The sequence below is a fragment of the Pelmatolapia mariae genome, linkage group LG5, assembly GCF_036321145.2.
Source record: "Pelmatolapia mariae isolate MD_Pm_ZW linkage group LG5, Pm_UMD_F_2, whole genome shotgun sequence".
Lineage (NCBI taxonomy): Eukaryota > Metazoa > Chordata > Actinopteri > Cichliformes > Cichlidae > Pelmatolapia > Pelmatolapia mariae.
In genome coordinates, this window is record NC_086231.1 from 4,879,409 (window position 1) to 4,894,954 (window position 15,546).

Below are 15,546 nucleotides of genomic sequence, written 5' to 3' on the forward strand. Positions count from 1 at the left end.
TGCTTTATTTTCTGCTGCTTAACAAACATCTGTTTTCTGCAGACAGCTTGGAAATGGGTAACACTGGATGCAACTGGATCCATCCGAGTTATTGGACGACATTCTGCAGAGAAGAAAATAATCACATTTCTCTGACAAAGTGAGCTAGTAGAGCATATTTTCCATCGACAGTATGAAAACCATTAGATTTCTTGTACTTGGTGCAGTTTTTGCATTGCCACGCAAGCAGAGGATTAGTGTAAGCCTTGTGCAGTGCAGACTGTTTTAAAGTTTGTTACAGGATTTACATATTTTTAGTGATGAGTAATGAGTTTTCATAATTTGTATCTTGTGAGAAATTCATAATTTAATGACAGAAAAAGAAAATTGCATGCAGTGTAGTAACATGGGTGTAAGTTGAGCACTATAGTGAGAAAATAGACACTAAAACTGGAACTAAAAATAATATTTTTGAACACATATCCTGTCAGGGGTTTAAAATATTGTGGCTAAGGTAAAACAAAAAGTTACTTCTCGTGCTACAGTATGTTCTGGCATTTATCTGGAAGCTCTTTCAACATGCACTAATGGAATAAACACTGTTGCAAACCAAGCATCACACAATGAGCCTGCACTGCAGGGACTGCTCGCGAAACACGAGCAAGAGTACTGAAAGGATCCAACATCAATATCCTGTATCCAGACACTACAGGACACCCCTGAGAGTCTGTCCATCATCAGAGGGATCAGTTTGGGTAACAGGAGGGAGACCTGCACACGATGAGGGGAGGTGGTTTTCACGCTGTGGCTGTTGGGTGTATAATAATGTGATAGTAATGTGTGTATGTGTGAGTGGGGTCAAACTTTGTGAAAACCTACAGAAAATGTAACATCCTCGCCGTTTCCCTCAGATTATTGAACATTTTAGCCTCTTTAAGCCCTTTTTTTGTTTTCAAGGCTCACGGCTTTACTGTTGCTGTTCAAGTGAACACCGTGAAGCTTTTAGCAGATGAAAAAGTTGATATTTCTCCCGATCATAGAAGTCCTATTGTAAAACGAAGATTTACCAAATGAATTACCAGCTGTTCCATTTCTGCTTAATTTATATAAAAAGCTTTTCCAGTTTCCATGACCTTATGTGGCTAAATAACTAGAGATTTCACTTTTTTATCTTTATTTCTGCAAAGCGTCATTCCCTTTTGGATTCATCTGCAGTGTGCAGAAGATAGAGACTCATTATTGGCAATGAGGTATGTATAGATATTTCCTGATAAAGAAAGCTGGAGATAAAAAAAAACAATATGCAGATTTTTTTAAATAAAGAAAATGCAAACAAATTTTATTTTCAAACATAAAATTTAATGTACTAAATCCATTCATTTCTGCTTTGACACTCACTCTAAAACTATCTGTTCCGCATTTGCCTCCATGAGCCCCGCTGGTATTACGGTATATCAGTTTACAGAGCATTACATCATTAATGCAAACACTGTACCAATGGTAATCCTCTTCTTCCTGGATGACGTTGCAGGCAGGCAAACAGAGGCTTTGTAGCATACTGATAAGATGCTGTGCAGCCTGTGGTTGGCTGGTTAGGATACCTGCTTTCCCAGCCAATCCCTGGCAGCTGAATGTCAACCGAGGCAGGATTAAACACGCAGCGCACACACACTGCAGGCCAGGTGCCCGGTGTTTGTCAAAGCCTGTTTAAAGTTTTCTGTCACTTTTAAGTTTTTTTCAGTCCTACAAACAGAAAACTCATATAAAAATCTACAATAACGAAAAGAACAAAAGTGTTTTTGTAAACATGTCTGGAATAAAAATAAACTAGGCAAGAAATGCAATTAAATATTCTAACTGTAATAAACCTGAAGCCTGTAAGGGCTTGTTAATACCATATTTAAATTTATTTAATGCTTAAAAATATTATTTATTAAGATATTGTATGGCTTGCAATCATACAGTACTTTTTTTTCCTCCTCTACAGTATTGTGTATATGACTAGGCTGACTTCTCATATAAAAGGGGAAACAGCTGGGCTAGCTCCACCTATCAAAAGTCTAAATTTCACCGAACTACCATGTTGTATTATGTGCCGTTGTTATCAGATGGTATGATGTTCTATATGTTCTACATGCTCGGTTACAGCCCATTTTAATGAATATTAGTGATAAAAATACCACCAGCACAAATAAAAATCTGAAATAGTTCAGTGACATGACATCCTGACTGCAATAAATCTTTTACGCACTGATAACAGAAAACTTTGCTCTCTTCCACACTCAGTCCATCAGGCCTTGCAGAGCTCCTTCATTTTCAGACTTTCAGACTTCATCATTTATTCCTCCTGCCTGCGAGGGGGATGGCCTCATCTCTGGTAGCTGCAGGACCAAGATCGAGGCATCACCAGCTCCCAGAAACTATTCTGTTGAGAAAAAGGAAAAGAATTGGGCCAAATATACATGCCGCACTTCTCCTCCTTCTCCTTCTAGTAACTTTAATCATTTTATTAAATTATTAGTAGATTTAACATCCATTTCTCTCAAGTTACAATCTCATTGTGCAAAACACTTCTATTTGTAGACAGATGTTATCTGTGTTAAGCCATTGTGTGTGTGAATTATTCCACTGGCTTTAGAGGATTCCTCCTCTGGGGATACACGGACATACAGTTGTTCCTAGTGTGGTAAGCACTGAGCCCATCTGTCGAGCAAATCCTTTACATCTCTGACTTCATCAGACTCTTGGTGTCGGAAGGCAACTTTTAAAGTGTTAAAAACATGTCACACATTTATTCACATCTGCTGCTCAACACATGTGAGTCTGCAGCACGGGATTACGTGTACACGTGTTTACGCAAATGCATGTAGTCTGCAGGACAGTAATGAATATATGAATCACTGTGGATGAGAACAGACAATTAAGTCAGGATAATGAAGGAGTGGAAGAGGCTGTTTGTTACCACTCTCATTTTGCTGCTGACGTCTGTGTGACATCCAGCATCAAACTACTCAAGCAGTAGTTGCGTAATGTGCTTGTGTAGTACATGAGTTTTTCCATTCTAGCCTGTTAGTTCAGTCTTATAGTCAGCTATTTTTAAGTTTGTTCACTGTTGACCTATTTTCCATTTAAGGGTCATCTAAAGCAGGGGTCAAAGTCAGTCTAATGACATCTACAAAAAAATATCTTGGTGTTTAATTTGAAACCCACAACTTTAAATCAGGATAGATCTATACAAACCACTGCTCGAGCAGTTTGGGATAAAACTGTTTTCATGCCTTCAAACTCAATAAGAAGTCTCTCAGAGGTGAATTTTCCTAGCATGAGTACACATTTCTTCATTATTCTTCTGCAAAAAGAGGTCACTCATCTCTTTTTCTCTCAAGCTTTATGGATTTTAGCCAAATTTGTGCTTCTGTATCCAGAGAAGTAAAATAAGATAACTGACTGAAAGCATGTTTTGTGACCCACATTTGATGCTATAAAATATACTGGTGTATGGCTTCTTTCTGAGGAACTGGCTGATTGTATTTTGAGATTGTGCGTAAGCCCAGTAAGACATTGTGGGAAAATGGCTTTTTAGGATTGCTTTCTATGTGATTCTATTAAATGATATGAAGAAACTATTTATAGAGGAGAGGAGAAAAGGCATTTTCTACATATAAAGGAAAAAACTTTACAAACAGAGATCTCGGTCAAACGTGGGAGTACGTACCCCTGTCCGTGGGCAGTATATCTGGGCGTACCACTCCTGGCAGTACAGGCACACCTGCACACCCTGACCGATGAAGAGACACACCCACATTATGATGTTGCAGACAGGGCTCTGTCGCTTGTCGTTCATGGTGAAGTTGAATGCCACTAAGAGAAGATGGGAAAGGGGATGTTGTTAATGGGCTTTCGGTTCTTTCTTTGTATCTGTTCTTGTACTGAGAGAGCAGGAGGTCGATAAAGGGACAAGGACACGCAGAGAGAAGAAACCAAAACACTGAGTGAGAGTCCTATAAAAACAGCCTTTTTACAGTGTTTTTGTGAATAAATGAAGAATTTAAGTCGAAATTTGGAAATCACAGTCTTCACAGTAAAAGCCGACATTTACATATTTTTAACAAGCTATGGATAGGCATCTCAAACACAGTGCTTTTATCAGCGGTAATGATGTAGACATGAAAAATGTGTCTGTGTTTTTCTCCCTTTAAAAGGCTTTTAGGCAAATGAATGAATTTCTGTAGCTGGGTCAGCACACAAGTTACCATCTATTTATGCTGCGCTAACGACTGTCCCATGAATAATAAACACACCCCTCACCTCCAAAGACGGCAAAGAGCAAGAACATGACGGGGTAGAAGAAGCCGAAGCCCATGGCCAAAGCATACTCGTGAACGACGGCAGAGACGATGAAAACTGAGAGCATGGCAGCAGTTCGGAATTTCCTATTTGACAGCTGCAGGGATTGGAGAGTGAACAGAAAGAGGATTTGGCTAAAAGTTCAGGGGTCAGACTGACTTAACAAGAGTTAAGTTGCCACACACATGCTGGTTTATAAACAGAGACGAAACCAACAGAGTTATGAGATTTGTTTTGTTCAATATACATGTGTTAGTCTGCAGTATTAGTATTCTGCTCACCCAAAGAAAGTCCCTGTATCCATAGTAATACAGCCAGTCATGAACCACTATGTTCCAGGTACGGTAATAGTTAGCAAAAGACGTAGAGTTCCACCAGTCCTAAAAAAAACAACGGAGGGTGAGTCACTCATCAGAATAAAAACATCAAGAAAAAGGCCTGAATAGGACTGAATGTTTATAATTGATCATTTATTTTTACTGATGAGAGATTGGCTATTATTAAAGCATCTTAGCATATACCAAACCCTACAACTAATGATTTGTAAATCGGTCTTGGAGGTGAAAGCAATGCAGTTCTGCACAGTGCATCCAGTTCCTGAGTGGGTATACTGGTTTGATCTTCATCAGTTTAAACAGACACCTCAGTGCAATCTCTGATTGTGTGTGAAACCTGTCTATAACAGTAAATTTCAGATGTGAGAAAAACAGAGCCAATGCATGCATTCTTTTCAATGACCAGCAGGAGGCGACTCATCTGGTTGCAAACAGAAGTGTGACTATAAAAAAATGTGACTTCTTAAACACAATCTAACAGTTTTATTGTTTGATTTAATACAACATGCTGCTCATTCTGTCATTTATAGTCTGATTTAGAGTTGTCAATAAAAGAGGGTATGCTTTAGGGTGTGGCTTCCTTGTAACTCATGTATGGATGTGCAGTGTACTCAGTGTCTCAGTCAGACTTATCATTACCAGTTATAAAATACCAAGATAGGAAAAGTCCAAAATGCTCAACCCAAGGATTCAAAACAGCGCTTCACTATCTAATGCGTGTTGGCACGGTGGCATGGCCATCATTTATATACAGCCTATGCACGTGTGTCCCAACTGTTTCAGCTGACAAGCAGTGTCATTTGAACATTATTAAACCAATGAAGTGCTATCACAGACATGCATCTAGGGCAGATAAGAGGTTTAAAGGTTAAGAACAATTTGTAGCCACATTGTAAGTTAGGTGAATCAACTCCTGTAATTAACATAAAATACACACACTAGAATCTTTTCAAGATTATTTAGCATTTTTAAAACAAAGATGAAATTTGCAAAACATGGTCTAGCTGTCTTACATCCATTTTTTGCACAAACCTACAAAAGGCCCCATGGCTAACATTAGAGTATGATTATGACGAAAATACATAAGAGTGAAGAAAAGTCTCACTCACAACCACACAGACGTTTTCTGGTAAAATCCTGCCCCACATTCCCCCAAGTGCCTTGATATTTTTTATAGCTAAATTCATTCAAACCCTCAGGCTTACTTACAGTGCCATAAGCGAATAAGATTTGTGGAAGTGAAAGTGGCCAACCACGATAAGCAAGTATTTTCAGCTCTTGCTCAAGAGCTAAATAAATCAACAGAATTCAGCGATGGAAAAGTAAAACTGTTTGGGGACCAGCAGGCCACCCTGCTGCCATTTCACTTGTCATTAATCAGAATTTGCTTGTCTGTAAAAGTAAGCATTTCAGAAAATAATGAGTCTACAGCACAGAAACAGAAAATGACCACTGGACCAATTAAAGTGTCCACAAAAATCAGCCGCACACCTTATAGAACATTCTGTCAGCAAAACGCAGGAGCTCCCCGAAGAGGTTGAGCCAGCAGTGCAGGAAGGCAAAGAAACACAGCAGGAGGAGCATTATTCCTGCAACACACACACAGAGACGGAGAGAATTACATGGAGCGATTTTATTTTGGGCATTGCCCCCAGTTTTCTCAGAGGAATTGTAACTTGGCACAGATGCTATTGCACTAACTCGCTCTTCATTCAAAGGGAGTCATAAACATTTCAGCCTTTGATTACTTGTATCAGATTCATGATAGCATCTTTCATCTTATCACTGTCTTAACGACACTCTGGAGTCCTTTCCTACATTGCAGGCTTAGTAAAATATTAACCAGTGCTGACTCACGCGCATGAGAGATAATGGATGTTATAAACATAAATGATGTCACAATCAGAGTCAGAGATGAACTTTAACCTGCACACAGCTTCTTTCTAACGCTGTAAGTGGGTCATCCGGGGAAAAAAGGGAGAAAAAAAGGCCACGTGGAGTTTGTGTGTGTACAGCTGAGCACTCTTTGAATAAGAGGACATACCTGGTAATATAGAGTGAAAAATAGCCAAAACCATTGTTCGTTTACTGAAAGGCACGTTGGTCTGGGTTCTGAAGACCGGCACGCAGAGACGCACCAGGATAAAGTAGCCGTAGAACAGGCACCCCAAAATCTGCAAAGTGAACATCAAAGAGGTTCGAGAACATCCCATAAAAGAGGAAATGAAACGGAGAACACACACGAGAATCAGAAGTACAAATGTGGAGATGGCTAAGCAATAACTGCGATCAGGGTATATTATTACTTCAGATTATTTCAGTATAAAGAAGTAAAACTTCTTTTTAGGTCAGCAGACCCTACCAAGTCTTTTGTTAAATATTCAAAGCAAAAGTGCTGAATTATAAATAGGAAAGCAACATTTTATCTCACCATGCCAAGAGTAATACCAACATAGTTCCATCGTATGTGGCGATTTCTGCAACAAAAGGACATTTCATAAATGTCAAATGTAAGATTATTCTTAATGTGTGCTCTGTTCTGAAATTTTTATCAGTTTTCATGTTGCCTGAATTTGTCTCTAGTGTTGCAGTCCAGATTAGGGATTCCACAATGCATCTAATCTCAGATCAACACGACTGCTTATAACTGCATCTTGTTGTTTTTCAGCCATCCTTAGATTTATGTTTGCAGCTGCTGAGCTATAGATTCTGAGAGATGGGATTTGATGCTGTAATGAATAAAAAAGAAAATCCTCGCTGGTTTTGTGAGTTTGTGTCACATGACAGAACCTCCAGTTTTAATGAAAACTGGACATAGATAATTTCGATAATTACTAGAACAGAAGAGCATAAATAACCAGCCAAAATGAGGGGTTAATATATCCTACCGAGGGTATGATTCCCTGTAAATGAGCGTTGGACAGAAGAGGAAGTACAAATAGCTGGAAAATGTTGGGAATCTGGGGTTTTCCCCTGAAAAGACAAAGACAACGCTGTTAGTATGGCCATCATGTTTGTGTCCCAATAAGTTTTCAGCCCCCAAACCTTTAAATTATCTTAAAAGTGGCTTCACATTAAATTCTTGTTGATTGATTCATTATTCATTTAATTTCACAGCTTCACTGTGCCTTTAGTGCAAGAACCTGTAAACAAGTAGCTGTCTTTAAAAATTAAACAACACTCGGTTTGTCGCTGAATCATTAAGCCAATATACCAAATTATCTGCCTTAAAGACTCTCATCAGTTTTACTAAATGGTTTGCTGTAGTTTATTCCAGCTAGTGTGGCGTCCTTTAAAAACTTGTATTACAGCCCTGCTCTATAAAAAATGTATTTAACGGACCTTCTGTGTGAAGAAATGATCTTAACTTCCATTTCGATTTTATGTCTACTACTTAAGTCAGGACTACAGTTTTCTCCAGGGGGCATTTGTTTTAAGTATTCATGTTTTTGCTCTTGGTCTCCCCTCATGTTTTGTATTTTTACTCCACTAACAGACCTTTACAAGAGCATCTCTAGCTGCAGATTCATTGTTAGTTTTAACGTCAGCATGAATTATTACATAGGTAACCTGCAGAGTTCTGCTTAAGTCATTTTTTCCCCCATGTTTCCGGGAGTGTCACGGTGAGTAATTATAGTGCCCGAAGAGTAAATACACCGGACTTCAATACAATACCTTCCTTTGGAGATTTCTTCATGATAACAGGAGCCGTTTCTCTTAAGAAGGAGTAGGTTTTCATCAGGAATCGAATCTGGACAAAAAGGATACAGTTATTACGTGAAGGGAGACAGTGTATCATTATTAGCTGCTTCTACTGTAGATGTATGTCTTCACTCCAAGAACTGACAAGCTGCCCGAAATGAAACATCCAGATACTCACAGCCCCATCTCTTTTTTTCTTTTTTGTTTCTCTTTTGTTATTGACTCATGATTTATGTGCACTCCCATCAAACAGGAAGCAGTGCAGCATGGTGGGACAGAGAGCAGCACAATTGGAGAACTGGTTCATCGTGTTGGCTTAATTTGTCATAAACTGCAGTTCAGAGATGATGCACAATCAATCTGCATATAGCAGGGAGCATCATAAAGCAGCAGTGAACTGCATTTTGGGGCAATTCAGGGAGTTTCAGCAGTTTATAAATGCTATGAACATCATGTAAATACAAAAAAAGACTGATTGGAGTCAGTCAGATGAGGATCATGGCCAGGTTTCCCAGAAGCATCTAAGCACCGAGATTATCTCACTCCATCAAACAGGGCTAAAATGATTTTAGTGCTAAGACTGATTTTGGAGGTCGGGGCCGATGTGATAAAGAGGATGAGGAGGTATTAGTGTATGGGTTTGTGATGTTCAAATGCTGGCTGCAGTGAGATCTGCTGCCAGAGATGCTTTCTCTTTTGGTGACTTTCCAGTTGGAAAGCTCCCATCTCTGGCTAGCAGGCTATCCTTATCACAATGTTCCAGCTGAGGACAGTGAATTACTGCTTCTACAATTTGGATTACCTATGATTGCCAATGAATATGTGTGTAATGTTATCAATGATACAGTGTGTTTCTAGCACAGGTCATTACCAATAATTTTTTTTTCTGTTGCATTTGAATGCAAAGTGGCTCTTTACACTGAATATGCAGTAAATGAAAAAATGACCAGTTGCTGGTGTGACAGACTCACCTGTTCCAGTATCACAATAAACCGCGATGCAGGTGGCAACTGGTGGTGCACAACAACATAGATGGGGAAGACTCCAAGTATGCAGGTCTGTATGAGAGACAGGATCAGCCCCATCCCCAGAGACAGCCCCAACTTGGAGAGGACTTTGTGGTACAAAGAGCCCCAAAACAGCAGGGTGTAATAGGGAACGATCAGGGTGTAAGAAAACATGATGGCCCAGGCTACAGTGACCGTCCCCAGCTTCCCAAAGGCGTAGAACAGCAGGTCAAACTCCAACACTAACCTGGGATTGAAAACCAACAAATAAAGAACAAAACACAAATCATATTCATTATTTATTATGTATTGGATAAACTCTTTGATTGTATTCAAGCACAGCTGGGTTTTCTTTTCACTGCTCGAATCGTGAACGCCATTGAATATTTTTCCTCTGACATTCTTTCATCCAAAAGGCCCCCCCAGTGATGATATTAATAGATTTTAAACACACACTTACAGCTGTGTCTTTTTTTCAAAGAAAAGTGTCACAAGTTTGATAGTATTATTTGTGCACAATCATTTAGCGCATGTAAAAAAAAAAAAATCACTGTTAACTGAAGCTGAATGGATCAAATAATTTGCACACAGCAGAGTTGCCCACTGGCACTAGCTCAAATGAGAAACATTTGCAACTGCAAACAAAAACCAAATCATTACGACACTGCCCAAAGCAACAGAAGAAATACTCAGAGGAGTTGATTCGTTATCTTTCTGCTACCAGATGAGCAGAGGGGCAAGGAAGGAAGGCGGGAGATAAGAAGAGAACAGGAAGTCTCTATTGACTTGGATTAATTGAGTTTCTGTTAGATTTGGTTCAGGGTTAAAGAGTTTGACACATGGCAGTGCCATACACACACACACACACACACACACACACACACACACATCCACATGTCCCACTGACCTGCCCTGATCGATGTAGTCAACAGCCAGAGTGCTCAAAAAGAAGATGAGGAGAACAGCTATGAACATGTGGTAAATGGTCCGGATGTGGCTGATCTCGAACAGTTCACTGAGGAAGAGGAGGAAAAATGCAGACACAAATAAATACACAACAAAATCAATAAAATGGCCCCATGTTTGATAAATCTGTGCGAGCTCTGCTGTGAATATTGTAAAGGTTTACAAAAATGTGCCAGTCAGATTATCTAAGTTTGCAGTTTGATTGGGTGCACCTTGCTAGCTCTGGGTTGGACTCCCTTTTGTGTCGCCGATTCATAAAGGTACCGGGGACATTCCTCAGAGATTTAAGGCCTTATTGAGGCGATAGCATCAGATTTATCGGCCAAATGCATGAGGTAATTCTCATGTTCCATCACAAACCAAAGATGCTCTCGGATTGAGATGGCATGTAACTGTGCAGGACATTTGAGTACAGATGACTCATATTTAAGACACTTGTGCTGGAAGCAGCCATCAGAAGATGAGTAGACAGTCATAAAGGGATGGAGAAGGTCAGTAATGATGCGTAGGTAGGCTGTCACATTTAAATGATGGCCACTTGGTACTAAGGGGCCCATGGTGTGCCAAAATTATACCCCACATCATCAAAGCATCACCAGCCTGACCCACAGACACAAACGGGATGAATACATTCTTCATGTTGTTTCCACCAAATTCTGACCCTGCCATCTGAATATAGCAGCATATATTTAGACTTTACGTTTTTTCAGTCTCCATTGTTCCGTCTGTATGTCTGGTATAACCAGGAGCCCATGTGAACTTTCTGCTCCTGTAGCCCATCTGCTTTTTTGACCCATTCTTTGTGAACCATAGAGATGTGTGTGGGAAAATCCCAGTAAGTCAACAGCTTCACTCAGACCAGCCTGTTCAGCATAAACAACCATGCCACGTTAAAAGTCACCTAAATCATTTTTTTTCTCATTCTTGTGTTCACTGTGAACTTCAGCATGTCACCTTGTCCATATCTACATGCCTAAATGTGCATTTTAAGGGGTGATCAGATATATCCATTAACGAGCAGTTGAACAGGTATACCTAATAAAATGCACAAACCATGCATACATCCATATTTCTAACTTTCCACTTCAGAATGGTATGTTTGGCTTTTTGCAGTCTTATATGGAATCTGTAATCAAATTAGGATTTTCTATTTGAAAACTATTTTGATGATGTAGGTAGCACTATGCACACTTATTTGCTGCTTTTCTTTATCTTTTGATTTGATGAGTATTTCACAATTTTTTGAGACAGTCTGTAGATCAGGCAGTCGAACCATTGAACACAGTCCTCAGCTGTAACCTTGTGTTAAACCCAACTCTAGTTTAATTTGGGTGTTTTCACATCTTCTATACTTACTCCAGCAGTGACGCCCTGGCCATAAACACTTTGCCATCATCCATTCTCTGAGATCTGACACAAAGCATAAACAGAAAGCCAGACACACACACTTACTTCAGTGATTAGCATGAAAAATACGGTGACCAACAGACCAATATGTGTCTCATTCTTACCTGGATGAGCTTATATTTTTTGTTTTTCCATTTACTGTTGACTGTGTGTTGGAGAGGGACTGGACGGACTCAGTCAGAACTCTGTCTAGAATTTCATTGAGCTGATCCTGGACCTGCTCCATGACTTTTATTTTGATCTTCTACAAGAGGAAAAAATATTTCTTTTAAATCATGTTTCAATAACTGTGTTGCCTTTGTAAAGCACTTTCCTACTTTCATCCATTGTTTAAAGAAACAGTGATGAAATACCTCAGCACATCTTTCCCACTGCCTCGCATCTTCCTCCACCACCTTATCATGATTGCCAGCTGCAGAGAGAAGAACAGATGTTTCTCACATCGTTCGCTAAACTTTTAAATATACTGAATATATCTTTCACCTAAAACTGTGTAAAAATAGACAGAACTGAAAGATCAGCTTACAAATAAATCTAAATTACTTCCTTTATACAGTATAAAACAGTATTTTGTCCATACCAGGGCTTGAGTTGTCAGATGACTGTCGGGCCTTGATGTTCCGATTATAAACCCTGCTATCGGCTTCTGTGGTCGTCATGGCTACCCTCACGACTGGAGGTTAGTCTGTTTTCAATGAATGCACGTGCTGTCGTACTGATGCCTGTCAAAGCGAGTGATGTAATGCTTTTATTTATTCCATGTGTATAGCTCATGCTGAAATCTTCTAGGTAAATTGTGGTGAGTACAACTGTAACACATTTATGTTAAGCTAAAATAAGCTGTGTGCATTAATATATCATTCTTTGCAAACTTGTGACATGCAAAATGTTGTAAATGCTTTGTGGAGAACAGCCTATAAACAGTAAGCAACTTGTACTGGTATAGTTTTACACATTAGTAAGACACACATGAATGTTTAAGTTTAAATCCTTCATTTAGAATTAGTGTTGTGATGGGTATATTTTATTATTTTGTGTTTTCACTTTGAATGTTGTGGATGTGTGATGTTTCCAGTGTCTGTGTGGCTAAGAAGCGTTAAAGGTAAAGACTGGAAGTATTTCTATATCAGTAAACTGCAAGTAGAAGAGGGAATTACCTTGTCATAGTTCACGAAAGACTGAATTCATGGCAATAAATGCAAAATTAAAATAAGATCCACTATTAAAGTTTATATTCGATACAATGCAATTTTTTTACTGGGAAAAAAACTGTTTCCATTAAGTAAGAGAGTTTAATGAGTCTAGCTGCCAGTACTTTACTGGTTACCTGTGTGTTTCAGCCCACCAGCAGCAGTGCAGCAGCTGCCACAATACCACGAGATTCAACCTGGATTTAGCTTTTTGTTAAAGTTTAATAATGTGAGAGGATCTTCCACGATAAATTGAGAGATTACATCAGGTCACTGGCTCGTTGCTGGCTGGTTGCCTCATGTCAGAGATTATTATCATTCCTATCACCTGTAAGCTCGGGGTTGTGGAACAGTGGTTACCCACAGTGGTTTTCCACAAAAAAGCCACAAGTCACTGCAGTTCAAGCTAAACAATCTAAACAAATGATAAAGATCCGTGTCTCCACTGCAGGTTATAAGAGATAAACTACACAGCAGAGAGGTTGAGTTGTGGGGTAAAAAACAGTCATTGACCTCATTAGTGACCCATACTTTGTGGTCATTCCTCTGTTAAACAGATACGCTTCACAAAGATATTCAGATTAGACGCTGTGCAGCTGCAGACACAGTCATATGGGGTTTTTAAAGCAAATCATCCTTATTGTAACAACTCTAAGACTATTGATGAGTCTATGTCATGTTTAAGAAAATATTTATTGGCTTGACCTATTTTCTGCTTGAGCCTGAGCAGCTGTTACTTTCCTTTTGATTTGTTGTATTGATGAACTTTGTCTCCCTTTGTCAAAATGCTAAACTGATGCTTCAGTTAATTTCATGAGCAGCCAGTACTAATAGATTTTCAGCAAAATCTATGATCTGTTAAGAAAACATTACTCATAGAGCTGATTTGGGTTCATGACCTACTTTTACCTACATGAAAAATTGCCTGTGTGGTTAGAGGTACATGCAACATTGGTTTAATAGCCCATTCACAGAAGAACCCTTGAACTCAGTAACTCAGTTCTGCCATCATTATATAAAATTTATATCCAGCACGATGCTTTAGGCAGCTTAAAACCTGTGATCTTCTTTAATGTTCAGTGTTGGCTACAACACTCATGTCGAGCATTTCCTACTAATTTAAAAATTGCCCACAGCAGAATCTGCAGACTTTAAATAATACAAGTGTCAAATGTCAGACATCGCTGTGTCAGGTAGATGTGACATGCTCTATAAATATGCATTAGATGTGTACTCACAGACTTTTAAGTTCAGGTCCACTCAGCAGTGCACAGGATGAGAGCCTCTGTCAGTCAGTTTCCACTGATACTGACTGTCGTTTAAGTATGATACAAGTCTTATGATCTGTGTCCCCTCCTGATGCACTTTACCCTCATGGCTCCTGGCCCAGGGCAGCCAGATCATTGCCCAATCAAACTTTGCCTCCTTGGCTGGATTCATGAGGTCATGCACAACATTGGACTGTGCCCTAATGTCTCACTTATCCAAGATACTTAATACAAATTTCATTCATATCATGTATTTTGTGCATTATGTTAAAGGTATCTAATCTGGGTCAAAATTCAGACCAAAATAGTAAATATGACAGGTCTATTTAGCATCTACAAATATGCTCTTATTTGAAAAAGCATGTTGCTTATTGTTAAAGCGCAGTTGTGTGTGGAAAGTCTGAAACTAGGTGCTGTTTCCACACTGATCTGCTCCAGTTAAAACTTTAAAGTAGATAATGAATGAACTGGGCAAAAGTGTGTGTGTGTTTCAGGAGTAACTGGTGAACTTGAGAGAATTGTACATTGTGGAAAGAAATATTTGTTCAAAGCTCAAAACATTTCCAGAGGAATGCTGTCTGTCTGTCCATCCAGTCATCCATGTCAGAGTCGCGGTGTACAACCTGGACAGGCTGTCAGTTTGTTGCTGGTGAATTTAAACCCAGGACACAAAGATATATGTACTGTGTTAATGTATTTGTCCGTTTATCTGAAAAGTATCTCTCGGTTTAAACTAATGATAAATGTACAAAATTACTTTCTGGTAAGAAGCACAGCTGGAGTAAATACAGAAACTTTTTATAAATACTATTTTCAAATAAATACAAGGTTAGAATGATTTCAAAACCATTGCATACTGATTTTATTTGGATTTAAAACAGCCCCCCAAACTTTGTGCTCGTTCAACTTGATGTGAAACTGTTAAATCGAAAACGTGTTCTCAAACAAACTGTACGGTTTGTTTGGTGTTCTCGTTTCAAAAATCTAAATATTGAACTTGGACAGTACTACGATTACACTAGATAAACATAGTTTGAACAAAATGGTAGAAAGTCATCATAGCATAACATCATTATTATGTACATTTTTAATAATAATTTAATAAGGTCACATTTTACGAGACTTTATTGAGGGGTCAAGGTAATGTTAATTCCAGTATTTTGCTGGGGATTTGTTGTAAGGTCACACTGACCTCACTGGTGCAGCTGTTTTTAAAGCTGCTTTATTTCTCCTGCTTCTCTCCTGGGCTGCGAGCTGCAGAGGTTACCGACGTTATAATGTTTTATTTGGCTTTTACAAATGATATTAAAGAAGAATAATGACAAGAGCGTGTGGTAATTCTCTG

General features: G+C 39.0%; 1 protein-coding gene across 1 annotated transcript; it reads right to left on the reverse strand.

Annotated features, from left to right (window-relative positions):
* Positions 1-111: 111 nt before the first annotated feature.
* Positions 112-12,402, reverse strand: soat2 (sterol O-acyltransferase 2). Its single transcript, XM_063473407.1, has 15 exons — positions 12,324-12,402; positions 12,097-12,155; positions 11,848-11,987; positions 11,693-11,746; positions 10,278-10,385; positions 9,335-9,617; positions 8,337-8,412; positions 7,550-7,634; positions 7,093-7,138; positions 6,706-6,835; positions 6,153-6,250; positions 4,608-4,706; positions 4,288-4,423; positions 3,695-3,840; positions 112-2,404 (listed from the first exon to the last, which is right to left on the reverse strand). Exons 1-15 carry the CDS (start codon positions 12,400-12,402, stop codon positions 2,348-2,350), a joined length of 1,596 nt encoding a protein of 531 aa, XP_063329477.1. The 3' UTR covers positions 112-2,347.
* Between the last annotated feature and the right edge of the window lie 3,144 nt (positions 12,403-15,546).